Source organism: Eutrigla gurnardus, assembly GCF_963514095.1.
Source record: "Eutrigla gurnardus genome assembly, chromosome: 7".
Taxonomy (NCBI): Eukaryota; Metazoa; Chordata; class Actinopteri; order Perciformes; family Triglidae; genus Eutrigla; species Eutrigla gurnardus.
Window position 1 is genome coordinate 30,339,107 of NC_139921.1, and position 28,000 is coordinate 30,367,106.

Below are 28,000 nucleotides of genomic sequence, written 5' to 3' on the forward strand. Positions count from 1 at the left end.
AAGTCTTCACCGTGAGTCAAGGTTGCTTCACCGTGAGCCGAAAAGCAAACAGCACTTTGTCCTCCATTCAAAGACAATAAAGTAAAGGAGAGGGAAGCACTTAAGGTGGATATAAAGTCAGTTAAGAGGTCACAATGTGCAGCAGATGGAGCATCAGAAGAAGTCATTCCACAACCTCAAAACGGAAATTCAAATTACTACTTCAAAATATCTCCACCTGCCCCCAAGTAGCCTCTTTAGGTGCATGTATCCCCGGTTGGGAATCCCAGTCAGTCGAAGTGATCTGCAGGTGACCCAATGGCTTCTATAACCTCAAGACTATCAGATATGGATGCAGACGGCGTAGGGGAGAGCTGTCACTTTATCTCTCCGTCTGATTGGTGGCTGCAGAGTCCGACTGTCGGGGGTCGCTGAGCAGGCGTGAGACAACTATGTCTGCAATCCAGCATCTGCTGCGAGCGTCTGCAGCTGCTGAGCGGGCTGAAAACGGAGGAGTCGCGTTTCCTCCTCCGTAGCAGACTGAGACGATGCATCTCCAGACTTAAAGATCTCATGATCTCTACTGTCAACGAATCCCATGAAAACACGAAACAATACATGTATCTTAGCATGCATTCTAATAAACAGGTTGCTTTTTTATTTGCATTTATGTGCTATGATTTTGTTTGACTTTCTGTTGTTTTAATGCCTTGCATCCTGCGTTTGCATTCATTTGTCCGTAAAAACACCTTTTAAAGATGCTATTTACATGATTATTATAGTTATTAATAGTTATTATTGATATTACTGTAGTTTATTTGTCTTGTGTAGTTTACAATATAGTCCCCAATGTCCGAGTAACTTTTGGTAAAAGCTACAGTGTCCAGCTGGGAATTCGATTTGGACCTTCATAAAAACAAAGCATATATTTGTGACTCATTCGTAAAGGTTTGAGTCACAGACAACTTTCAAAGAAGTGAGGAAGACTAAAGCCTTGTTGGTTTTGGTCTTTTCATCCAATATATTGACCATAACCAAAATAGAGAATATCACCAGCATCATCCTCGACTGGAACAGCCTCTTAACTAAAATTCTATAGAATATTTAACTTTGTTTCTTGTGTGGTTATTTGCATAATAGTGCAGTCGGGAGGCAGAGTCTGTGTTAGTATGGATGCCAGAGGGACTGATGCTATCTAGGGAGGTGGAGATAAGATGGCGACTGACACCAGATCATCTGCTTCCCAGACAGCTAACAGATCCGTCACTAAAATACTGTTTACTGTTACTGCCAGAAACATATCTGATCCTAGAGATCGGACATTTTTCCTCTCTTTTTCTTTACACTGTTAATCAGATTGTCTTTGTCAACTACTTTAAGACTTGTTGGCGGTAAAAAAGAACAGCACAGAAGGTGGTTTGACTGTGAGATATCAGTTCACTGAGGCTCGTAAGGCTAGTAATGTCTCTGGCTCAATCAGTGAAAGTTAAAACCCCGTACAACGGAAGGGAGGGATAAAGAGACGAGGCTGAAGAGAAATAAGGAAAAAGGTAGAGCACAGTCATCGCCACTGAAATACTCTACTGCAACAAGTAACTTATTATGCTCTGATGACCATACTGCCTCCGTGGTTATGCATTAACTCCACTTCAATCATTAAATAGATACAGAGACGGAGAGAATGGCCGTCTAAAAACAGGCAAAGCACAAGACAAAAAAGCAGAAAACCTCAACAGAAATCCAGCTCTCGACTTCGCCCTGACGGGGTTAAACTAATAACAAATAACCTTCACATGAAAAACAGACTGAGGCAGTCGCACACACATGGACCCGGTGACCTTTGCACTCTGATACCAGTAAATGTTTTGCTCCTCGAGACACGTGAGGCTCATCTAGGAGATTAATCTAATTTGTCCAGTATTAGATTATCCAAGTGGGACTACAACCCAATTAAAAAGGAATTCCTCTGAATAAGGTCATTCTAGATTGTGGGACAGCCAAGACATCTACACTGCCTGGCTATGTTTCCTCCTTGCATATTTATTGGATCCTGGGTGTCTGGGAAGTCAAGTATTGGACCTGCAATGTTTTTGCAGCCAAATTATTCATTTCTAATCATAAATGTGTTTCACTTCTGCCCCTTAAAACACACTTTATTCTCTTCAGATTCGTCTTTCCAGTTCCTTCTGTATGAAGATGCTTCTGTGTTTATGCTCCAGCAGCTGACAGCTGTCCGTCGCACGTTCCCTCATTCACAGCAAAAACTCTGAAGTGGAGAAACCGTCCTGTTAAACTCCTCACAAGGCAAAACGGGGCTCTCTCTCTCTTCTCTCTCTCTGTTTCTCTCTCCTCCTCTCGCTCTCTCCCCTTCTCTCTCCCCTCCCTCCCCTCCCTCCTCCCTCCTCCCTTCTGGAGGAGTAAATGCCATGTCACAGGCAACCACGTCGACCTTTTTCTCTTTTTTTTCTCTTCATGTTTTTCCATACCAAAGTGGGTCAATGTGTAAAACACTCCTAACTTGGCAAAAGAGGAGATTAAGAGCGTGAAGCAGACTTTTCCAAACAGTAATAACATGACGGCATCGTAGTCACTCAACACAGACCCCCCCACCCGCCTCCCAAAAAAACTCACTCAGCAGCACGGCCATCACTTAAACCCCACTTAGTGCTGCGTGTGCGTGTGTGTGCGTGTGTGCGTGTGTGCGTGTGCGTGTGTGTGTGTGCGTGTGTGTGTTTATGAAAGAGTAATAGCGATGAATAAGCCTGTGTGCTGGGAATTGACTGGACACTAATTTTCAGAAAGCCCCTCTCTCCTTGAAAGCAAAGCAGTGCGTCTGTCAATGTGGGAACCACTTCTTAATGAGGCAAGCAAGTTGCAACCATGACTTTATTAGCAGTTAAGGGATACGGCTGGCATTATTCTGTATTTTCTTACTGCCAATGAACCAACAATGCGTTAACAATAAATCTGCCTACTGCTGCTTTACTCAGCCCAAGCCCATTTTATCCTACCGAGGACGTAAACCTTTCAAAGCAGCTCACCAGTATATACTTTAATGTTATTAAAGGGCTGAGTAAGCTGTAGCTCTCAGTAAATGTTACGCAGACAGGAGAAAGTACTGAGTTCTGACTTTTTCAGCTGCCGACTGGATTCACAATGCAAGAGGCTTTATTTCTAAGGTTGACCCTGCCAGCAAAGTTCTGATTGGTTAATTGCTTCTCCAGTCGTTAGAGACAATCATCAAAGAGCACACCAGTCCTATTTATATAGTACCTTGTACTTTTAAAGTATCTTTTACAGATTTTCTGTTCTTGAGTTTTGCATGTCCTGTTCATATTTCCTGTATGCACCAAACACCAAGGCTGGCTGTAAATGATTCACTTTGATGCAGGAAACCCGGTGCAACAGTGTGGCTGTTAAAGCATGAATGAATAAGCGACAGTATGCTGGGCTTTTAGCTACACACACAATACTCGTTTGTGGGATCTATTGTAATCTGTTTATGCTGGCAATAAGATGAATATTCTTCATCACGAGACATATCTTCCAATAAATCATTCACACTACTGTGGTGGAAGAACTCTCACACTTCCTCACCGTTGTATGAGATCTCACAGTGGAGCTGGAGGTCTGACAGAACCTGACAGAGGACACAGCAGGGAGTCATCCTGCTCTTATCAAGACACACGGGTCATGTTTGGACTGTAAACATCCTGTTGACGGACCGAATGAACCGCGCTCACACTCTGGAACTGGAGACGAACCGCCGTGACGCTGAAAACAAGCTTCAAGCTTTCAGCAGTCTTTAAAGAATGACTTGTGAAGCTTCAAAGAAAACCAACTAAGAAACTGTAGAGAGGTCAAGCTAGTCAGCAACTACACTCACCCCCACACCCTCCAATCCAAACACTTCCTCTCTTTTACTGACAACTCTCCACAACAGAACTGGATCTCCTGGTGACAGCTGCTTACCTTTGAAAGTGTCTGGTAGTCAGGCTTTACAACGGCCACTACTTTACAAGCAACTCGACGGGAAGCATCACATCGCGATGAGTTCAATGTTAAATATTCATTTTGGCCGAAGCCGTAGCCAAACTTTGATGACTCAGAATGAGTGGAGCAAATGTTTACCAAATAAGCTGAGTAATCCCATCTGTCTTTGTGCACACACATAAACACACAGTCATGCACACCTGTATTTCTAACTGGTCCCTTAATCATCTCCTCGTGTGCAAAACACGTAAAAACACTGCCAGAAGAAGAAGAAGATGATGATGATGAGGCTGTGAGATCGAGCACAGCCTTTGAGACTGATTTCCACAGTAGGACGACAGTTTAAACAGCCACAGTTCATTTTACGTCATTTATGCCAAGCACATGACACATGCTGGAGTTTAAGATGAACAAAACAGGCAAAATCTCCCTCAAACCCGTATCCTTCTGGAGCACGTTGCCCATTAATGAAGTGTTTTATGCATGCCTGTATATAAGAAGAGGACGTTGTCACTGTCACCCATTTGGTTTGTGGTTTTGAAGCCTTGAGTTCGGCATTTTGGCCCGTCGCCATCTTGTTGATTTTGGAACCAGAAGTGACACGAGAGGGTGGAGCTACCCTACGTACAACCGAATGCTCAAACAAATAACTTCGATGAACTGAAAAGCACACTGTGAAAGGGTTAAAGTGGTAAAAAAACGAACTCTAAATGGCACCACGATTTGCCAAATGAATGTCATGCTGAATTGAAGAAGACTTGAAACTTGTGACTGGGATCATAAAGTCCTGTTTTTAATGTTTACTGAAGTAATGAAAAAGTGAGAAGTAGGGTCACCTGTAACCAGATCGGTCGCCCTCTGCATACTATTAGTTTCACTGTTCAGAACCAGAGTTTGCCACTTGGTTTCATGATAAACCTGCCTGACGTGATGGTTGTTTGTTGCCATGGTAACAACGAGAAACCTTTAAATTTACACGTGAATATTTGTTCTGACTAAAAGCTAAAAGTCTCCGACGCAAAGGATGAGATCTGACTAGCAGCTGAGCTCAGAACATCGTAGACAAACTACATTTCCCATCTGTCTCGGAGAAGTGGTTTTTCATCCAGGAGCAGCTGGAGGATAACATGTGGGCTGCTCTTCTTCCATTCAGACTTTAATGTTTTGAGCTATAAACTACTCTCATCAGGATTGGGTTTCTCCAGCTATTCCTGAATTCATTTCTAAGTTTTAAACTGGAAATCAACTATGGGATGTGAGCCCGGCCGGCTGCACCTCGCTCATCTACTGCTAGCATCACAAGTTGGAACAAAACTTCCATAAACTTAGCTGCCAACCCAACCTAACTAACACAGCGTGGTTGAATGAGAGCCTATATATAAACACTAGAGTTACGCCTGGCTGTTTCTGGGTGAAAATGATTGGTAACCACTAGTTACATTTACATTAGAAGTCTGCTTGGTTTCAACTCACTGGCTCCAGAAGTGCAGTATGACTTCCTCTCTCTTACCTTCTCTGCCAGCAGCTCTCGGATTTTCCCCGCCTGGAGCCGGAACCTCAGCAGCTGCATCTCCAGAGCCATGCAGCGTTTCTGCCAATCCACGCTGGCCACTCGGACGGCTCCTGACCCACCGCCGCCGCTCTCCAGCACGTCAGCCATGGCGAGGATTCGGAGCACTGCCTCTGGGCTCAGACTGCACTGAAAGACGGAAAGCACATCTCCTCAGTTATGTGTTTTCAGTTTTGACTTTGCTATAGAAATGTTATATTGTCATATTTAACGAAGGCCGCAAATGATACACCAGCCCACCAGGATACATAAAATAATAATAATCTGACTGTATTTCCTCAAGTAGTCCACCTCCTGTTTTCATTTACAGCACAAGAGGAGAAATGAGTGATTCAACCTCTATGAATTCTCTCCGTTGACTGCACTTCCCATGATTCACGGAGGAAACGTGAGCATAGCAATGATGAGTCCGCCGTGACACAAAGTTAAACGAAAGGCTTCCTCTCACTTTACGCTTTTTACCGCAAAGAAACACACAAAACGCAGAAAACAAAGAGACGCAGCTCGGAGAAAACCGCTCTGGTCTGCAGTCGCTCCGCATGCCCACACACACTGAACAAAACCTCAGCAGGGAGGCTCTGTGTCAGCGGGGAGTCGGGTTCATGCGTGCCGGCTCCCAGGCCTGCCAGCTACAAAGCAGGTCAGCGCTCTGCTTTTTAGCCAAATTACCTACTAACCCAATCCCCTGGTGCCCCCCACCCCCACCCACAACTCCCTCGCCATGCAATCCCTTCTTAATTACAAGGCAAGGGTGAAACGGGATCCTGCGCAGCACAATAGTGTCTTTCTGCATGACAGTCCCATCACAGCCGGAGAGGGGGGGCTGTCAGCTCGCCTCAGCAAAAGAAAGGAGGAAAGAATGTGTGAGAATGAATGGGGCCGATTGCTGAATGTGGGAAAACTGGAGCGCTGAGGTTATTTTTACCTGAGGAGGATTGACCAGTGGCTATTTTGCTCAGAGCGGACACTCATTCACAAAGGTTAAGGCCCGACTGTGAACCCAAAGTAAATGTTAAAAAGTCTGACTATCTTGAGGCAGAAGTAGCCATAACAATCAGCTTTGGGTTTAGAACTCGCAAGAGCTCGGTGATGAGATGAGATTTTCAGTGAAAAAATTAAGTTAAATAAGTTTAAACTTCTAAACAAACTTTGTAAACACAGTCTGAAGTAAAAAAAAAAATATTCACACAGAAAGAGAGACTCAAAAGTGCAGCCAGACACTGTCAGCAGAACAGCAGACGTTCAAAGTCCAGCAACTATAACTGCACCATGGCACTCCCTACAATTAGCATGCTCATAAATACAGGCTTAGCAAACAAATTACAGAAGTCCTGCATATGGAGGTTTGCACCAGCCGACCACTGCACCCAGGCTGGACAGTCAAGGTTCATCCACCGACTTCTCCGGCTCTCTCTCCAGGGCAGACTGGAAGGTCAACTAAAGCAGGACGTGGGGAAGAGGGGAAACCAGGCTGCCACGCAGGGGCCACACCAGGACACACGAGTCCAGGCCCTCTCCAGGAGCCAAAACAGCTGGGCGCAAACAAGCCATCCGATGGTTAAACACTCTCAGCGCTGCCACGCTGATTCTCCCCGGAACAATTCCTTTAGTGCTCGCTGGACGTAAGGGGGGGGTTCATGCCAACCGGTGCCAGGAACTCTCTGAATAATCAGCAAGTGTAAAGTTAAACTTCTAAGTGAGCAGGATGAGGAAGGAGAGGCAACCAGAGGTTACAAAAAGGCTACTCTCTCAGTCTGTGTGCTTTCAGATAAAGATCACCAGCCTGTCAAGAGTGAGGTCATTTACAGTGTGTGTGTGTGTGTGTGTGTGTGTGTGTGTGTGTGTGTGTGTGTGGGAGAATCAAGCTTTGGTTACAGCTAACATTTGAACTGGAGTCATATTCTCCTTTTGCATGAGCGTAACCCCGAAAGGTGGGATGGTTTACAGAAGCATAGAAATTAATTTTCCACACTGTATGATCTAATAATTACGATTCTCTACTGAGGTTCCTCCACTGCCTGACATAATATGTCATTGCTGGAAATATTTACATGGAGGGGGGGGGCGGAGGGGAGGCCAAGACAATAACAACAAGCTTTCCAGGATCTGCATGGTAGACCCGTGTAAACGCTCAGGCCACCCAGAGTGTGAGGTGCATGGTGGGAGCCGAAAACCTCTCCTGGCTGTAGACTGGATCGAAAGGCCCCGGGAGCTTCTCTACTTCCATCGAAGCTGCGAGAACTTGCACGTAGCCACAGCCAGAGCAAACACCGGGGAGGACGGCTGGATGGAAACGCCGCCACAACCATCCCAGCAGGCTCCTTCCTACGGCTGCCATGGCCGGCAACTGCTTTCCATTGACTACACTGACAGTTATACTGCATTACTCCTCAGACTGAGTGAGACTTGATAGGGAGTTTTTTACCCATGATGTGGAAGCCATCAGAGGTGGTTATAAAATCGTCAGGACAGTGTGTGGTGATTCTGTCTGGCTGTTGCTGAACTCAGAGGATGCAAAGAGCACCAGCACAAGTCTCGAGTCAGACCATCCCCAAGCTCCTTCATCCCCACGCATTCAAACACTCCCCGGCCAGCCGTAACTCTTGCTTACCAGAGCTCAGACAGACACAGATGGAGATACACACTGAAATAGATTGGAAACAGACACACACACACACACGTACAGTATCCTGACACACTGCTGAGCATGCAGCTGCGGTGATGTAAGTGATTAGGTGGTTCAGTGATATCATCTCTACCAGACATTTCAAATCCCCGCTGTTGGCTTCGCCACGTTTTTGGCTTTGTCAAATAAAAAAAAATAAAAAAAGACTCCCATCAAACAGCACAGGAGCATGTGTGTAGATCGGGGTCAGCCGCTGCAGACTCGTGTCAGCGTGGCAGATCTCCACACACTCGAGAAGCAGACAAAGACGAATGATCTGAGAGCCTGAGGAGTATGTGTTAAATATTGCCTTATCTCCTCCTCGCCGGCCCCGTATGTTGAACAAAGGGGACCTCTGTCCACTCCCATCCGCTTATGTAGGCCTTACACTTTTGTTTAAATTAGTGCCTCGCTATTTTTGGTACCGCTTGCATGTCGTCCTATAAATAAATGAGAGTGGGGAATCTCCAATGCAGCCACTCAAGACTTAACCTTTGACCCTATTGCTGAAAAAAGGGGAGGTTTGGTGCAAAAGGAGTGTTTAAAATCTGAATGAATAACGGTTTCCCTACTTCTTTGGGTTATTATCTCGCAATAATTCAGAATCAAAAGGCAATTTTCACCAAGCAGTAAATCAAATCAGACGTTAGAGGCCAAAACCTACCTTTTAAATGCCGAACACGCCTCGTTTATCCTCCTGCTGCGTATCATCTTATCTCTCCACGCTTACTCCTCCTCTTTCCTTTCTCCCTCCCCTCCTCCAACACCTCTCACTTTCCATCACCTCCTGGCTTCTCCCTTCTCCTCCTGCAGCACCTTTCCCACCCTCCCTCCACATCCTCCTACCTACCTCCCTACCAGCGAGGAAACCTGCAGCTCAGGTTAATGACAGGCCTCCACAAACTGACCACACTCATTATCAGTCTCAGCCGTAAGTACAGGCCCCGACATTCTTCTGTGCTGAGGTGTAAACATCTACCTCTGCAGCTCTCCTGTCCTGCACACACACACACACACACACACACACACACACACACACACACACACACACACACACACACACACACACACACACACACACAGAAAGCCTCGACTCTCCTGTGGCACTTTGTTTGCGTGAGTTATAGTAAGACAGAGTCCCAACCATAGTTATGCGTTTCAGCTTGAGCAGATGTTCAGTAGACCAGCTCTATGGAGGTCAGACTGATGCATGGAGCCATATGGTTTCCCAAGATGCATGTCATGACGAGTGCGTCCACAAATATGCACAGGTTTCCTCTGAAGTCATTTGTGGATTCACACACATAAGGCTTATAATGGCTGGAATGCCCGTTTCTAGTACTAGCACCCACCCAGAGCAAGCAGGGGCCGAGATTTGATCCGAAAACAAGGGAACAGGTGTCACAGAACAGTCTAGTAGTAAAACTAAAACCGTCGGTCAGCAAAAAAAAAAAAAAAAAACTCAGCCAGGTTCTCTCAAAATATTCAGCTTTTGTCCTAAATCACGTCCTGCGTCTTGGTTCCATTCATCCTCTGTCATCTGCGTTCGAACCTGCTCGAGTCCTCCACAGCTACCTTGTGACTTTGTTGTCTCCCCCCTCCACCACCACCACCAGCAGCCCTCTCCCTCCCCCCTCCAGTCGGCTTTCTCCGCTCACCTTCCCCGGTAATTCGTCGCAATTCGGCTCATAACGTCTCCTTCGCTCCGTCGACTGTCCCTCCGCTCTTCACCGCTCATGCATTGCTGCTTTTTCGTCCTCCACGTCTCGAGTCGATCCGGATCCCGGTCCCGCTCCGCCGCCGCTCGTCCTTCGCGTTTCCTCCGGAGCGCAGACTTCAGTGGGACTTCACTCCGAGCTCCATTCAACAGACTCATCCCATATTCCTTTAAAGGGCCCGATGCGGGATCAGATTTCTCCAGGAGTCAGGCCCCCCTTGTGTGCAGGAGCTGCTACTCAGGATATTGCATTGAGGCTGGCTCCAGTTGCTTTTTTTTCTTTTTCTTCTTCTCTTTTTTAGGATGTAAACAGTCTTGTGACGATTTCTTTAAGCCCAAGGAAAAAGTATTTTTGTAATCTTATAGGATACAGTGAACTTTATAAATCACCTGGTCAATGTTTTTGTACAATCCTGCACAAAACACATCGGTTTGTTTTATGTATTTAAGATATTGTACTCATATTTTCTATTGTCTTCTATTCTTTGCACTGTAGCCTATTTATCAGTAAGCACCAACACACTCGACACGTTGGACATCTTTGAAGACAGATTAAAATCCTCTCTAATAACGTTTTTTAAATGCAAAATCAATTCCGTCTATAGCCATGATGGCTAATAACATTCAATACAGTGTAATGTATGAATGCTAACACGAGACTAGCCATGCTAGCAGCATGGCGAGGATGTACTAGCAGGGCCTTGAGCTAAATGCTAACGCTAGCAGGCTTTATGTTAAGGATGATGTGTTCATTAAAGGTGCATCATATGAGATTGGGAGCATTCTGTTTGCCTCTCAACAGCTCTCAACATGGCGACACTTGAGCTAGCTGATTTGACTAATGGTGCTAACAGCGCTAACAGCTCAAAGAGAGAGCTAACGGTGTTTACGTTAGCAGATAGCTGTTAGCCGCTACGTTAACAGTCGGAATGTCATACATTGCTCCTTTAACAACTATGCTAATTTCAACTGGACTAATGGAAATGAATCCATCCATCCATCCATCGTCTACCGCTTATCCTGTATTCAGGGTCGCGGGGGGGCTGGAGCCGATCCCAGCTGTCATTGGGCGAAGGCAGGGTACACCTGGACAGGTCGCCAGTAATGGAAATTAATGCTATATGAAAAATGTACATCACAGATGCCAATGTGTGAACACGCTCATAATGACAACACAGATTTGTTTTAAAAAGCATATTCAACATCTCCGTTTAGCATGCTCACATTTGTTTCTTTGTTACAGCTGAAATAAAGTACCTTTTGAGACATTTAACTCAGGACCACAACAGACCAGATGGTCTGGAGGAAATGTGGGGAGTTATTGGGACACATCGTTTAAGAGCCATGGAAGTCTGTTGAACATTTCATAGCAAATCATCCAAGAGTTGTTGAGATATTTATGTATCAATCAAAGTTCACTTTTTTTTAATTCTCAGTGGGAAAAGAAAATCAGAATCCATGAAAATACAAATGAAGTAAGTGAAACACATTTGAAGCAGTCTGAAGCCTATATTACCACCGATTAAAAATCAAGACCACCATGAGGGAGCACTGAGAAGTCCAACTCCTAGGTTTTAAGTAGCCTAATTGCAGTATGTTTGTTTGTTGGCCAGGCTTGCAGGCTGGGCTTTACCGGAATCAAAGTTGTTAAACCACTGCGTGGAGTGTTGCAACTGAATGAATCATATCTGGGTGGTAAACAAATTGCAAGGAGGATGATTTGGGGAAAGGTTTGAGACCAGACCAACAATATGCAAGTGCTTTCAGGTCTCAGACGTCTGGCCTTCATTCTCTTAAATCTCACAAGGATTCCCCTCAAATGTCAGAAATAGTTCACCGTGAAGCTGTTTAATCGTCGATGGAGTTTAGAAACAAATGGAGCCCTAATCAAAAAGGCAGACTTGTGGCCCTTGTGGGAAGATCAGTTTCCTCTCAGCAGCCTTTGCACTCATCTCCATCTGGAACATTTTAGAACTTCTGTCTGACTTGTTGCACGCAAATAAATTAAGTTTCTAGCTTACATGCACAGCATATACCAAGTATAATTATAATAAAGCCTGCAATGGAACCATGGCACGATTGTTCTATTTTGTTTTGACGTTTGCGTGTTAATGCAAATACTAGTCCCTTTTACACTGACGATTCCGCCGTAATGGTGGAAAGGCCAGTCAAAATATATCCTGCAAACCGGAGCGTTTAGATGGAACTTTGTTTGTCTGCGTTTAGAAAGAACCAACGGTGTCTGCGTTTACATAGAACTTTGTTTGTCTGTGTTTAAATAGAACCCCGGCGTTGTGGAACGAGTGACGTCCCACAACGCGGCCACAGTGTTGCTGCGGTCTCGTCGCTGGACCATGTGACGTATAGAGCGGCGTATCACCTCGCCTCGCCTCTGATGCGGCTCTGTGACGACCTCCGTTGGGTCTCAGAGGTGGAATATTATTTCTATATATATATTTATATACATAATATTTATATACATAATATTTATATATATATTTATATACATAATATTTATGGCAAGCATTTAGACTGAAGACGGGGTGGAATAACGGCGAAATACTCCCGCAACGAAAAGGCCGTCTAAAAGGGGCTTCAGAGGGGCTACAGATTGAATGCACAAGACAGATTCAGAGGCACCGACACCGAACACACACAAGTAACAACGCATAGCGAACACACACAAGTAACAACACATAGCGAACACACACAAGTAACAACGCATAGCGAACACACACAAGTAACAACGCAAAGCGAACACACACAAGTAACAACGCATAGCGAACACACACAAGTAACAACGCATAGCGAACACACACAAGTAACAACGCAAAGCGAACACACACAAGTAACAACACATAGCGAACACACACAAGTAACAACGCAAAGCGAACACACACAAGTAACAACGCATAGCGAACACACACAAGTAACAACACATAGCGAACACACACAAGTAACAACACATAGCGAACACACACAAGTAACAACACATAGCGAACACACACAAGTAACAACACATAGCGAACACACACAAGTAACAACGCATAGCGAACACACACAAGTAACAACGCATAGCGAACACACACAAGTAACAACGCATAGCGAACACACACAAGTAACAACGCATAGCGAACACACACAAGTAACAACACATAGCGAACACACACAAGTAACAACGCATAGCGAACACACACAAGTAACAACGCATAGCGAACACACACAAGTAACAACGCAAAGCGAACACACACAAGTAACAACGCATAGCGAACACACACAAGTAACAACACATAGCGAACACACACAAGTAACAACACATAGCGAACACACACAAGTAACAACGCATAGCGAACACACACAAGTAACAACGCATAGCGAACACACACAAGTAACAACGCAAAGCGAACACACACAAGTAACAACGCATAGCGAACACACACAAGTAACAACACATAGCGAACACACACAAGTAACAACGCATAGCGAACACACACAAGTAACAACACATAGCGAACACACACAAGTAACAACGCATAGCGAACACACACAAGTAACAACGCATAGCGAACACACACAAGTAACAACGCATAGCGAACACACACAAGTAACAACACATAGCGAACACACACAAGTAACAACGCATAGCGAACACACACAAGTAACAACACATAGCGAACACACACAAGTAACAACGCATAGCGAACACACACAAGTAACAACGCATAGCGAACACACACAAGTAACAACGCATAGCGAACACACACAAGTAACAAGTAGCCTCATTCTCTGGAAAGGGCACCAGGATGCTGTGTGAAGAATCTCACTTCAGCAGCACACATGTTCAACCTGCTGCAAAGGGCATTTATATGCATTTCCATAGCAACCAGACGTTAGCTATAGCTAGTTATCTACCAACAAGAGGCTACAGCCCTGCTAGCAGCTGTTGAATGCAGCATGATTACCATACACCTTATGAATTGTGTTTGCCAGGATGATAACGTATTCTAATTAGCAGTGAATAAAAAGTACAGCGGTGGCTTATGTATTTGTCATAAGTACGTGTGCTTAAAATGTGCCTTTTGGGTATTGCTGCGAAGCCTTCTGCTCATCTAAACACTGAAATGAGTTAGCAACTCAAAGTCATCATTTGCTAAACAATTTGCAAAGTGACGTTTTGCTACAATATTACATCTCCAGTCTCTGTTTTCAGATTATTTGACCGACATCTGATTCAAGCTGTATTTGTATATCATGTATTGATCATAGCCTTATTATAACCCTCTCTGACAATTTGTGAAGTTCCACTTAGTTGAGACGACTGAAGCCGATTTAAGACTATTGAGGGCTTTATTTGACTATCGACTTTTAAATGAACAGGAGAATAAAAGTGCCTTGCTTGTGCATTCACAGCACTGATATGGCTCTGGATGCCACATTGACTCTACTGGGTGTGGATTTCTCAGGAACACTGTAACAATGCTGAGAAATGATGATTTGTGATTAACTGCAGCTTTCCAAGGAAAACGCTTCCAAATTCCATCCGGGAAACAATATCGGAGTGGAAGATGTGAGTCTACAGCGGGGATTTCATCAGTCCAGCTTTCAGCTAAAGGCCTTGTGTTGCACAATAAGTCGGTGCCTCAGTGCTCTCAGTCAAAACAACTGGTGTCAGGCCTACACGGCTTACATGCCTGTTCTCTGGGCACGGCTGCCAGCGCGGCCAAGGAAAAGGGGGGAGGCCGGACGGTAGCCGAGTGTTTGCAGATTAATGTGTGTGTTCTTACAGCTATTTAACCTCCAGAGCTGCGTGATGACCCTGACTGCGACCGGGTCACTGAGCCGAGACGGGAGAGCGAACGTAAATCAAAGGCAGAGCTGAAATGAAGACACACCAAACATAATCACTGATCACTAAAAGAAAAAACATACGTCAGGTTGAGAAAATGAGAAAAGATGATGATTTAATGGCTGAAAGGTCTACGTTCTTGCCAACAAATCCCATTAAAGGGACTAAAACCAAAATGCTTATTTTGAAAACATTCATAAACCCATCAATGAGTGACAAAGTTGTACTAGCTGTCAATCCCACATAAACCGTCCTGCTGTTATGAATACCTGTCAAAACACCAAGTCTGTGGCTAACGTTTTGTGACTTTTTTTCTTTTACAATTTACATCTTCAGCAGGAACAAATGGCATTGTTGATTTTGGTGTTTTTGTGGAATTTGTTGACAAAAACATAATAGAATATTGGCAGCTGTATCTTTTCCCTTTTGTGTAATACTTTTATTTGCATGTGTTGAGACACAACACTCTATGTCTTATGTCTCTATTGTGCTTTTTTCCTGCATTTACATTTGTTTTGGATTTAAAATATAATATAGATTTATAGATTATTTTTGTCTGGAGGTTTCTTGTTGTATCTCTGGTGATAAACTGGACCAATCGTGATCCACAAACACCAGACCAGGTCCGGGAGTGAGACAGCGAGACGGAGGGTAACCACTGACACAGATTTGTCAGGACCGTTTCATTTTCAAAGTTCCTGTCCACCACAATAAAACTAGGAACATTTTGGTTTTGTTTTTTTCACTTCATATCCAAATGGAACACGACTGCAGGAAAAAAATCTCAGACTCACTCATTCCACTCGCATTTTAAAGCCATCATTTTAGCAAACGCGCCGGTTGAAAGAGCTCGTTTTTATGATGACTTTGCATCTATTTTTTTTTATTTGACCAAAGCCTCTTTTATTTGAGTTATGTTCTTGTTTCTTTTTATATAATGTGTTTATTTTCTTGTATTGTGCATATTTTCAGTACGAGTGTTTTAATTGACCCTGTACATGAAAAGAAGCCTCCCACAACATCAGTAAAGATGAGTGAACTCAGATGTCAAAGGTCAGCCGGCTGACCCGTCTTCGACGCCGGTTCGATGCTTCTCCGCGGCTCGGCCACTTGTCTTACCCCTCGCAGCAGCGTTGAAGCAGAACATTGCCCCCTTTCTCTCTCACATGTTGACTGCCTGTTTAACTACTGGAGATTTTTTGTTAGCTCTCCCTTTCCCTCTCTGATGTCCTTTGAGCATTTTATTGCCATTTGGCCAGCCGTGCTGGAACCACAGAGGGAGTGGAGCATGATGGAAACTCCATATAAAAAGAAAATAAACCAAACTCAAGTTTAACAGCAACATTGTGAGAGACAGCACGGACAAGATGCAAAAGGATAGCACGTTGGACACCGGGGGGAGGCGGCGGACATACATTATGAGTTTTTTTACGGCGGAAAAAACGACTCGCTATTTCATTTTTCAACCTCTGTGATAACAAGAGGGTTAACTCCTCTCCCCTTTGCCTCTTTATCCTCTGTATGTCTTTTGCAACAGTGTGCTTCCTCCTCGCTCCGTGTGTGGTCCGCTGACGAGCTGCAGCGTGGCTCCGAGTTATAAAAAAAGCGCAGAGTGTTTGCAGGTAGAGGTCATCTCTCTTTTGGCTGCGAGAGGAAATACGAGAAACCCATTCCAGCTTTTACAATCTGAAAATCACTTAATAACTGGCTCCTCAGCTGCTTAATGCTCCACTATGTTCCCGAGCCAGTCTCTAATTGTGTCTGTCTGCTGTGTTGCTGAGCAGGTGGTGTAAACAGGGTTCTTAGAGCCTTTTCTTGGACTGAAAGCTGAAACTGACTATAATGCTCCGTAACAGAGTGGAGACGATTCAAGCTTCAGGTGATATTTCTCTGTTTCTAAAGCTTTTTCAGTTTCAATTTGCTTCAAGGTGAAACTGATCTCTAACAACATGCATTTCAGGTTTCGCCATTGGTTTGAAATGGGATGCACTTCCTGTCTCTAAGTGCCCGTTCACCTCTCCTAACAGATTCAGGACCTGTCGCTGGTCTCCTAAAGGGGCGGGGCTGTGATGAAACCCATGTGACACAGACTCTCAGTCAAGCCTCCTATCTGAACCGTCTCACGTTGAATTTTAGTTTCTACATTTGTATAAAACATACACCGGCTGTAAAACGAACCACTGGTGCTGTGAAAAGTTAGGCCAGAGAGATTTTTTCCCCCGTTTTGTACACTTACACAAGGCATGTGTAATAGACATTAAAGCATAATGTCAACATCATCGGCAGCTATTGGAAAATACATCTGCCTGGTCGCCGTGGCGATGGAGGCAGACAGTGTGAGTGTGGTCAGACAGGGATCCTTAAATCACACGTCCAGGGAGTGATGACTGTTTAGCCGCTTCACAATAACACTCATTTTCACAAAGCTGCACGTGGGACTGCATCCGTGTGTGTGTGTGTGTGTGTGTGTGTGCGTGTAACTCTGTGTGTGTAAACAACAAGCATGTGTGTCTGTGTTCAGGATGAAGCCCTGTAAAGATCTAAATTACAGCCCAGAGCCCCGTGGTCATGCGTCTCAGCGATTTAACATAGGTGTCCACAAACCACCAGACCACTATAGTCGAATAGTTTTCCACGCTGACTAAAGCTGTGAAACTGCAGCCAGGTTCACGTCCCGTGGTCACAAATATGCACAGCTATGGTCTGACAAGCTCCTAGTGTCACATCTGATACTTTAGAGGCTCCGTTCTCTTATTGGATTATGCAATTGGGACTCTTGACTTTCCTTATAGACGAGCACCGGAGGGAAGAGCTCTGGGATGACGAGAATCGTTCTAACCCTGTAGCCTCGCTCTCATTTACCACCAGGCCATCCGGTGCAGCTGTTACAGGGCAGAATTGTTACAAGCATTTTGGGAAATTTCTGGAAGAGAGATAGATGACACCACTCTTGTGTTTGTAAGCAACATACGACACATATGACAGCCAGCAGCCGGTTAGCTCCGCTAAGTATGAAGGGGGAAGTTAGTGGAAACGGCTAAACGGACTCTGTCTAAATGTAACAGAATAAGCCTACCAGCACCTCTAAATGTTAAAAATATTTTTTGTTATTGGGGTTATGTGCTGCATTATTTCTTGGTCAGAACCAGTAGCTTCCTGAAGTGTCAGCTGTTTGGTCCTTCCTTTGCAAGAAGACCCTTTGAATCCAAAGAAGTTGTAGACTTGTGCACAAAAAAACATATCAAATATTTGGCAGAAAAGAAACAAATGTGAAGACGATTTATCCCTCCTTACTCGAAGAGAGCAGGCGGAGCGCTCCAAACCAAACGGCGTTGTTGTTTGCAAGACAACGAGACAAGGCAGAGCGGAGGTTGAAACGCTTGCACACTCTGCAGGCATCATCACGGCGATTCCCACAGGCAAAACAGTCAACACCGAGGACAGACAAGATCTGGCCGGGCACAGTGTGCTCTGTGTTTACCGTGGGAAACTGTAAATCAAGTGGTAAAGAGCGTAAGGAGACGGAAAAAAAAATACAGTAAAACAGGGTGGAGGTAGAAAAGCAGGGCGTTTTTTTTTTTTTTTTTGCAAACAGAGGATGAGGCAATGTCACATGATCTTTGTGAAAGCTGTACGGATGGGGAGCTGTGAAAGCTCGGGGACAATGAGGAGTATGAGAGCATGAAATGGAGAAAACCCAGCATTGTTAACTGTGACTCTCCAGCCCGAAGGCTTCGCTCCTCTGGGGAGAGTTTTGGCCGCGGTCCGGCCCTGCGACTGGCCCGTTGTCAGCCGCCGCGAGGCGAGAGTGTTTTGCATGAAGAGATGATAAGATCGGGCTTTGATAAGCCTCTGGCTTGACACGAGCGGACAGGATGTGAGGTTCGAGGGGCGCTGTCGTTTTAAAGAAAAGCAGAAACAAGAATTCAAAGTTGGCGAACTTCTAACTACTAGCCCATGTGAGTGTTATTTATTAGTATAACATTAAATAGATTGTTTATAGTGATCCATCTATTTATCAGCATCATATTACTGTTGGAGCTGTTCAAGGTGGGGCTAGTTTGAGCTACAGCTAGGCAGTTTAGTCCGGGGGTCCAGGGCCTCTAAAGGGTCACAATATAAGTCTGGGGAGCAGGAAAGAAGAAAGGACACGTTTTTGTGGAATAATGGATAATTTAGGCTTCAAACAATTATATATAGTTCGACATTGTGGGTAATCAGCATATTTCTGATGGAGAGCGAGTTCAGACGATCACTATAAGGCTTCAGCTGCCAGAGGGTAAGCTTAGCACAAAGACTGGAAACAGGGGGAAACAGCTAGCCTGGCTCTGTCATCATCACCAGCAGCACCTCTAAAGCTGACTAATTAACACGTTGTATCTCATTTGTGTAATCCACACAAACACCGAAGGGCGGAAATTACCATTCACTGATTTATGGGAGGTTATGTGCCTGACTATTTCTTTTGCCAGACACAGTAATCTCTCCCCGGAGTCTATAAATGTATAAAAATAGTCCCGACACATCAAAGCTCTTAAAACTGCTAATTCTTGTTTTGGCACTTCTCCCTGAGCTTTAAGAGATGCAAAACAGACACGTTTTAGGTTTTTTTCCTCGACTCCACTTTCTCTGTGTGAATATGTGTTCAGAGAGTGAAGGTGTGAGGCCCACACAGAGCTTCACGCAACACACTGCTCTACTGCTGCATGCTGCGCCTTTGTGAAGGTGTGGCTTCTTTTTAACCCCCAGAAGAAGAGATACGGGAGTGTGAGCGCCCCACAGAGGGAATAGCACCGACACATCCATGTTTTCTCAAGAGACACCAAACGTACCACACACATGCAAACACATGCAAAGCCAGAAAAGATCCACACTTTCCCAGATGCCGTGGCTGCAGGCTGGCCATCGTCATTGGCAGTTTGACGTGTTGACAGAGGAGGAGAGAGAAAAAGAGAGAGCTCAAAATGATCTGAAGGGAAACTGTTAAGCACATCCCAATAAACCAGACGTTTATGAAGCTGTAAATCCCTCGGCCGGTCGGCGCTGAGAGGCGTTTGTTATCTGCAGAGGAGGAGAGGAGACACCGAGGGCAGCTCTGTGTAAACACACACCAAACTGGCTTTGGTGTTCGAGAGAGGCAGCGGAGGCTGACGGGCACCTGAACGCAGCACACACTGAGAAAACTATTTCTGGTTTTAAATAGTAACTACAGTCATGCTAGCAGGTCTGTGACCTTGGAGCTAAATGCTAACATCATATTTATTTACATAGCGCCTTTCTAGCTAACTAGCTACTCGCGGCGCTTTACACTACATTTAATCACACGCCGATGGCGCAGCATCGGGGGCAATTTGGGGTCCAAGGCCCAAGGATACTTTGGACTGGAGGAGCCGGGATTCGAACCGCCAATCTACCAATCTACCTTTGAGCCACAGCCTTCCATTAGCATGCTCACAATTATCATACGGATGCGACTGTAAGCAGGTCCACTATGTTCCCCATCTGAGTTTGGAGGTTACATTAGCATGCTAACACATATTAGTACAGTGGAGGCTGATGAGAATGACATTAGTTTTGCAACTATTTCGTCATAAAACAAAATATTAGACAAATCAAACTTTTGGACTGAAGCTGGCACCAAATTAAAACTCAAAGGACACTTAACGTTATTACGGTGAATCCTCTGGGGAACACGAATGTAACAAATCTCTCAAATAGTTGCCAGGACATTTGGCGCCAAACACAAAATGCCAGCCTCATATTTGTGTGAGATGGAAAGTCAGAGGATCACCAGAATAATTAGGATTCATCATCTGGGAACCATGAATGTGTGAATTCATTCAGATACAAACAATAATGGAATGAATCAATATCGCGAGTAAGTTGTGTTTCGTGCCGATCCCGCTTTAGAATGTAAAGTCCTGCGACAGTGTTGCGTCTTCTTTGACACAGAAAAAGAAAAAGTAGGAAAAATGAATTAGGTCTGGCGAGAAGGATCCAGGAAGGCCTCGCCTTTCTTTTCAATATGTCGGCTTCTTTCATCTCAGTGAGCGAGGGAGCTGACGTCAGCCACGTGCAGCCCGACAGCATTTGGTTGCAGAGAAGAAGCAGATAGATTTGGAGGTGAAGAATGAGGAGCGAGAAGTGGGAGGAGGTGGCAGAGTAAGACAGATGAGTGAGGAGAAAAGGGCTGAGGAGGAGGAGGAGGCAGGAAGTCAGATTTCATGGAGAGAGAGAAAACAGTGTGTAGGTTAGAGGTGGTGGGGGGGGGGGGGGGGTGATGGTTTTAGCAGACAGGCAGCAGTATGGAGAGGAGAGGAAAAACAGCTCTCTGCTACTTAACTCAAGAAGCAGACTGGTTTGTTTGGCGGCCTGTGTGGCGGCGTCTCCCCGTGAGAGACTTCAGCGAAGCTGACAGCGAGAGAGCTCACGAGGAGACGGAGGATAAAAGAAACGATGAAAATGGACGAGGAAGGGAAAGTGTGACTGAAGGAGAGAGAGAGAGAAAAGAGGAAGGTAGGGAGCTCAAACTTTATTCTATTAGTGACATGCTGCCCTCTGCTGGACAGTAAAGATACTGTCCTCTATGTCCGGTCTTTTTTCCTTTTCACCACTAGGGGCCGCCAGACCTGCTGCCTCTCTCTGTCTCACCACTAAAGACTCATACATGGACTGGTCCATTGTCTCCGGGTTAAACAGGCTCCGTTGTGGAAAGTAAATAAGTACTCTGTTTAGGTACAATTTTGAGGTATTTTACTTGAGTATTTCAAAAGAAAATATTATACTTTGTGCTCCACTAATTCACAAGCTACCCAGCAGTATATAACGCATTTAAATTAAGCTCCATTAGCTACAACATTACCGTGATGTACACATTAATGCATAATGACTAATTTTACTTTTCAATGCGGTATTTTTTTTTACATCTAAGAGTATTTCTCCACTGTGGTATTGCTATTTCTACTTAATATCCCAGTACTTCTTCCACCACAGAAGAAGCTTTGTATTCTAACCACTTCTCCATCGCCATCAAGGGATCGATTAGGATTACGATCAATATCTCTTTTAAAATATGGAAGAAGAAATCTACATGGAACAACCAGAGGGATACATCAAACCACGGCAGGAACACCTAGTGTGCAAACTGTAAAGGTCAATCTATGGACTGAAGCAGTCTCCTCGCTGCTGGAGCAAGTCTTTCAGAGTTCATGACGGGAATCGGACTCACACAGAGCACATCAGATGTGTTTGTGAGATTAAGACAAGAGATTGAGATTCTCGCTGTTTATGTCGATGATCTCATTCTGATAACGGAGTTGACTGAGAGCAAAGAGCGCTACAAGACGAAAGACATGGGTGAGCTGTCCCATATTCTGGGCATCTCTGTGGTCCAACTGTGTCTTTCTTCATCAGAAGCATTACATTGAAGCCATACTTCAGAAGTATGGAATGGATAGTGCAAATCCTGTAGCAACTCCTGCTGATGCTAACGTCAAGTTGAGGAAAAGTGATGGTGTCAGTAAGTCTGTGCACCAACCTGCCTATCAGTCAATGGTAGGAAGTCTGCTGTATGCAGCAATGGCCACACGACCACACATAGCTCAAGCAGTGAGTGCTGTGTCAAAGTTCAACGCCAATCCCGATGCAGCACATCTGACTGCTGTGAAGAGGAGATTTCCATACTTGAAAGGGACAGTGAACCTTGCTCTCAAGTATGAGCAGTCAGACTCTGGAGCTTTGATGGGATTCTCAGACGCTGACTGGGCTGGTGATCAGGATGACCGTCACTCTACGACAGGCAATCTATTTCTACTGAGTGGAGGAGCGGTGAGCCGGCTCAGCAAGAAACAGGTAAGCTGAGTACGTCACACTCAGTCAAGCCGCTCAAGAAGCTATCTGGCTGAGACGATTACGGAGTGATCTCGGAATGGAGGCTACGTCCACAGTGATCCTGGAGGACAACCAAGGAGCCAGTGAACCACTCCAGGACTAAACACATAGACATCCGCTACCACTACACCCATGAATGTGTGCAGAATGAACTGCAATATTGTCCAACAAAGCACATGAAAGCAGACATCTTGACCAAGCCACTGACTAAACGGAAGTTTGAATATCTCCCTGTTTAAGATTGGACTTGTAGAGTAAATGGAAGATATTCATGTTTAAAGCCATGGCCGTGCATCTCATACAGGCTGCAGATGCTTTTTTTTGTGCAGACTTTATTGCTCAACGCTATACTCCCAAATGGAAAATATGTTATACAGCTGTCAAACACAGCAGTTCTGTTAATGACCAAATGTTCAGCTCTTTGATGGCTTTGGCTGTACACGTATAACAATGGAGTAAATAAGACCAGGCCTTTGAAACAAGCAGCTCCCCGTCTGCTACCACCCCTCCTCCATTTCTCAGAAAAACGTTCTTTTCTTTTTACCACACTTCTTTTATCACCACACATGCAGCGACAGATGCTGCCATATCTTAAACACACTGACACATCCAATTTGCCTCTTGTCAGATTTGTCTTTAATCTACTGGAGAGAAGAAAAAAAAGCAGCTTCCAACCCCCCCCCCCCCCCCCCCCCCCCCAGCCAGTGCCTTAACCTCCAACTCCTGAAAGAAGCAGGGTGGCAAGACAGTTAGAGTGGATTTCTGAAAAGGGGGTTGTTCAGCAGTTACACGGGACAGAAAGCGTCCTTCATCTCCGAGCCCCGATGCGGCAGAGTAAGGGGGGCAAAAGGTCACAACCTCGCTATCGGCTTCTTGGTGGGGGCATGCATCCCAAAAAAGAAAGGGACAAGACAATTGAGCACTCTCTCTCTCTCTCTCTCTCTCTCTCTCTCTCTCTCTCTGCACTCAGCCCTCCCCCCGCCGCCCTCCCCCCCAGCAACGCCACATCCCATTGAATAACGGACGCTCTGATCAAAGGGGAATTCCAGCTCTCCGTCGTCTCGTCCCCATATCTCGCCGTACTCGGTCAACTGGAGCGAAGGATGGAGGACACACTGGTTATTCAGTTTCCTGGTATACTGATTAGGACACAATGGAGCCTCATGCTGTGTCAGTTATATGTGTGTGTGTGTGTGTGTGTGTGTTAAAGCATCCTCTGCTAGTCATATGCAGACACACACACACACACACAGTACACATCTCTGCGACCATGACCCTATAGCAGGTGGTGTGAGGGCCACAATTGCTTGGGTTGGAATCTGTTCTGGGCCAGCTGTGGAGACACCGGCCAACGGCAGGGTCTGCCTGCAGAAATGGCACCAGGGAGAAAACAAAGTTGAATGGGAGAGGGATCGTGGACTGGTGTGCATAGTCACAGGACGGGGAGGACTAATTCAGGGAGAATTAGATCACTGAGGCTGGAAAACAAGATAGAAGATATGGAAGAGAAACTAAATCTGTGAAGTTAAAGTTTCGAAACAAATGGTCACTCTTGCCACCTTAAAGTATTTTTTGGACTGATTTATACCATCTTGTCTGTGTTGGTCATTACACACATTTAAATGACGTGGCCAGTTACGTGGAAGAAGCTGATGAGATCAACTTTTTTTCTTTTGCTTTAGTACATTATTAATGTATGATAAATACTTGTGATCTCACGTGGGACGGACCAAATGTTGCCATTTCAATTTTTGATTCTGTTGAGATGGAAATAACAAATGCAGGCTTTGCTTTAACATGTAGTAGTCCAAGCCGAGATAACCCTGATCAAAATCAGTTTTCTAGTCATGGCTAGTTAAAACTAGCCATGACTAGAAAACTGATTTTGATCAGTGAAATCTGTGAGTTCCCCCAAGTCAATAATATGTTGTCATGTCATATATTCCTGTTGATCTGACTTCCTGTCTGGGATTTGTGCCATCTTAAGAGTTCCTGTGTCGCATTAACTGCATGTTTTCCACACCAACCAGGACTAATGTCAGAACAGAGGGGGCTACGCAGCGACAGCCCCACTGTTCAGCCTGATTCCATGATCAATCATCTGTTTAATTGGTCATGACCTATATATTAAGAGCGTTGGGTCGGTTTCAACGTATAGACGAAAACAATATGTTCTCTGATTATAAGTAGATTATTCTTCATCTTGGGTCCTATTTTCACTGGTGGGAACACGGCACAAGAGTCATTTTATTAACTACTTTACCTGGAGGTAAAAACAAAAAGAAGAAATCATCATCAATCCCCAGTAATGCAAAGACAACTATGATGACTAAGATAAGTGGGCCAAAGCGACGCATCTTGTGTTCTAGGGCTAGCCAGTCCTGTTCTGAATGGAGGAATCTTTGTGGAGGGAAGTTCCCTTGAACCGATCAGGAAGTAGCGTTTCTGTACACTGTGAAACGCAACGCAGCTTTAAACCCTCTCTCTTTCTTGCCCTATCTGACTTAGCTTTTTAATGATGTCATCACATTTCCAGATCTCAGGAATTGACTTGGTGACTATAACGATATTATTAGCAAAATACCGGATTCTGTACTTACAACATCTAATGCACTTCCCTCCTCTGTTAGTATCTCTGAGGAGTTTTCCTTTCCCGGGACAGAGGATGTTGTATGGTGGATGACCTCTGAGGCAAATATGTGGTTTGTGGCTATATGAATAAAACTGAATATGAAAATAAGACCCAACAAACTGAAAATATTCATTATAAATGTATTACTTATTATTTGCATTTGCTTCTCAAAACTTCTGTCAAACAAATCAACTAAATACAGTTATTTGTGGGGGACCACTGAGGTCACCAGTTCATTCATCGGGCAGATACAGTACAGCACATCCCCATCAGCAGTGACGGAGGTGCTGACAGAGATGGGCTGGGAAGATGTTGTGATGTTAGGGCCAGACCACCACACAGGGCAGCCAGTGTCTCCCTCCCGCCAGGGCCGGAGTTTCCTCCCACCACCTGATTCAGCTCCCGACATCTGCCCCGAATTAACATGCTGACATGCGTCGCGCAGACGCACCCAAACCCCGGGAACCGGCCAACGAGGGGCCGAGGCAAACAGATCCCCGTGACACAGCCAGACGGACGGCCCGCAGGAACGCCTCACATGTTCCACGGAGGGCATGCAAAACATCCTGCCTCAGCAGCAACAGCGGCGGCGGCAGCAGCGGCTCACATCTGGGCTGCAGATGTGGCGTCAGCAGAAAAAATAGAGAGCTGCTTGCATGCGGCTGTGCATGAGTTGACTGTGCGTACCTCCATATTTACACAGCGCACATTTGTTTTTCTCTACACGGAGGCCGTGCACACGCGTGTCTATGTGTGTAACCCAATGGGCCGTAGCAGGAGCGGCAGTTTTGGCGGGTGGAAGGAGTGAAGGTCAGAGGCGTGAGATACAATCAGCCATTGAGGAGTGGAGCGTGTTAGGCGGCGAGGCTCGACATGTATGAAGGAAGAGGAGCTGTTTCAGGTCAGTGGAAGTCAAACACACAGACGGACGCAGATGTTCTGACCACTACATACGCTCTGTGCAACAGCACTAAAAAACAGGAGGTGAATTACAAAGACCTACAAATAATAAAAGGTAGGAAGTCTCCAAATATCCACGATGTAATATCAGACTGATCTCCGAGAAGGAAATTCTTTGAGAGCTGGTGCAATAGAAGGTCATGTTACTTCATCCTGGTGTTTATGGAACACTGTGAGGCCGTAATCTCCATGAGAGCGGAGCATGAGTTAGCAGTATTACATTAATGTGGAGTGGCTGCTATATGACCGTAGGGAACGATGAGATCTAATACCTCATGACTTATCCCATGACCCAGGACGGCTGTCAATAGGGTCACTATCATGTTTAACAGTTATTAATGGCATCGCTCGTCTGCCTTCAAACATAAACACATTATATCATAAGGGACGAGGTCAATGAGTCTTATTGTCCGTGCTCCTTACGTGCGTCATTTCTGAACGGCGGCCTTTTTCCACATATACTAACTTTTGTTGAGCTCACATGATACCGTTTTAACCGGGTCTATGTCACGCAGTTGTAGTTTTTTCTGCGGTTGTTTTTGTTGTTAATCTGATTAGCGTCAGCCTGTTGAAAGGAAGAGTTTGGCATCTTGGGAAATACGCATGTTTACTTTCTCAACAGAGAAATGAGAAAACTGGAACCACTCTGTGAAGTAACAACCAGCAGCAGGGTGAGCTTAGTGTAGCCCAGCTGGTTTGGGAAGCTAACAGTTAAATCTAAAACAGAAACCAGATCCTTAACCTGGTTAAGACAGCAGGCAGAATTATGGGAACACCAGCACTTCTCAACCCGCAAGAGCTCTTCGATAAGGCAACAATAAGGCAGGCTAAGACTATTCTATCTGACAGCTCGCATCTGCTATCTTCCGAATATATACTGTTGAATTCAGGCAGGAGGTACAGGGTTCCTCTGTGCAAACACAACAGGTATAAACATCATTTATCCCTCTCTCAATCAAGATCATCAATGAGAAACAGTGAACATACGTCTGTGATGGTAGGAAGGAATATATTCTCATGGCTGAATGCATGGGTATAAATTGAGTAATGAGTTGTGTATATTTATTTAGGATTAAATGCATGAGTAGTGGTGAATGGATAAATGAATGTATAAATGACTGAATACATGAATGTTTATGAAAGTGTTTGCAAGGCATGTAAGGTAGAACAGACGTATGTATCTAGGATGGCTCTTTTACACAAGCACATGGATGGCAATGTGCACAGCTCATTTTTGAGGAGCCCAAATGTACATTTGTACTTTTATGGTCTTCTTGCTTTATATTTATTTTTTGTGTTGGTTGGGTGTCTCTCTTGTATGCTGTAATGTAAATGATGGAGCAATTTCCCTACAATCCATGTCAAAGTTTAGCTAAGCTAAGCTAAGCTAAGCTAACCTGCTACTGGCTCATGTTCAGTGTATGTTTGTGGGAGTCGTGTCATTCTACTCAACTCTAAGCGAATAAGTATACTGAGTGATGCATGGATGACGGATCTTTGTATGTCGACCCCGAAAGTTAGCATCGCACTGGTTCGGCAAGATAATCTAAAACCCAGTTGAGATGAAGGAACTACAAATGCAAAAATGCAAACTAATTTCCAGGTAGTATTTCATAAACTGTTCACTAGTAGAGTTTGTCTGTGATTTTTAATATTGTTCCCCTTGATATATAGGATGACTTTATCTGCATGGATTTTTCTGGTTTTGATGACTCTTATTTATGCTAAAAATATAAATGTATCTAGGG

General features: G+C 44.8%; 1 protein-coding gene across 5 annotated transcripts in view; it reads right to left on the reverse strand.

Moving 5' to 3' along the window:
• The window catches only part of plekhh1 (pleckstrin homology domain containing, family H (with MyTH4 domain) member 1), a 95,281-nt gene that overhangs the window by 19,167 nt on the left and 48,114 nt on the right, over nt 1-28,000 (reverse strand). For 2 of the 5 annotated variants that reach the window (XM_084013924.1, XM_084013923.1), the window contains exons 1-2: nt 9,714-9,752; nt 5,483-5,671 (exon numbers count right to left, since the gene is read on the reverse strand). In XM_084013924.1, the coding sequence (XP_083870050.1) occupies nt 5,483-5,671; nt 9,714-9,737 (213 nt within the window). In that variant the 5' untranslated portion in view covers nt 9,738-9,752. Of the gene's footprint in view, nt 1-5,482; nt 5,672-9,713; nt 9,753-9,865; nt 10,196-28,000 lie in introns of those variants that run through there. The other 3 variants (XM_084013927.1, XM_084013926.1, XM_084013925.1) reach the window with 2 other exon arrangements.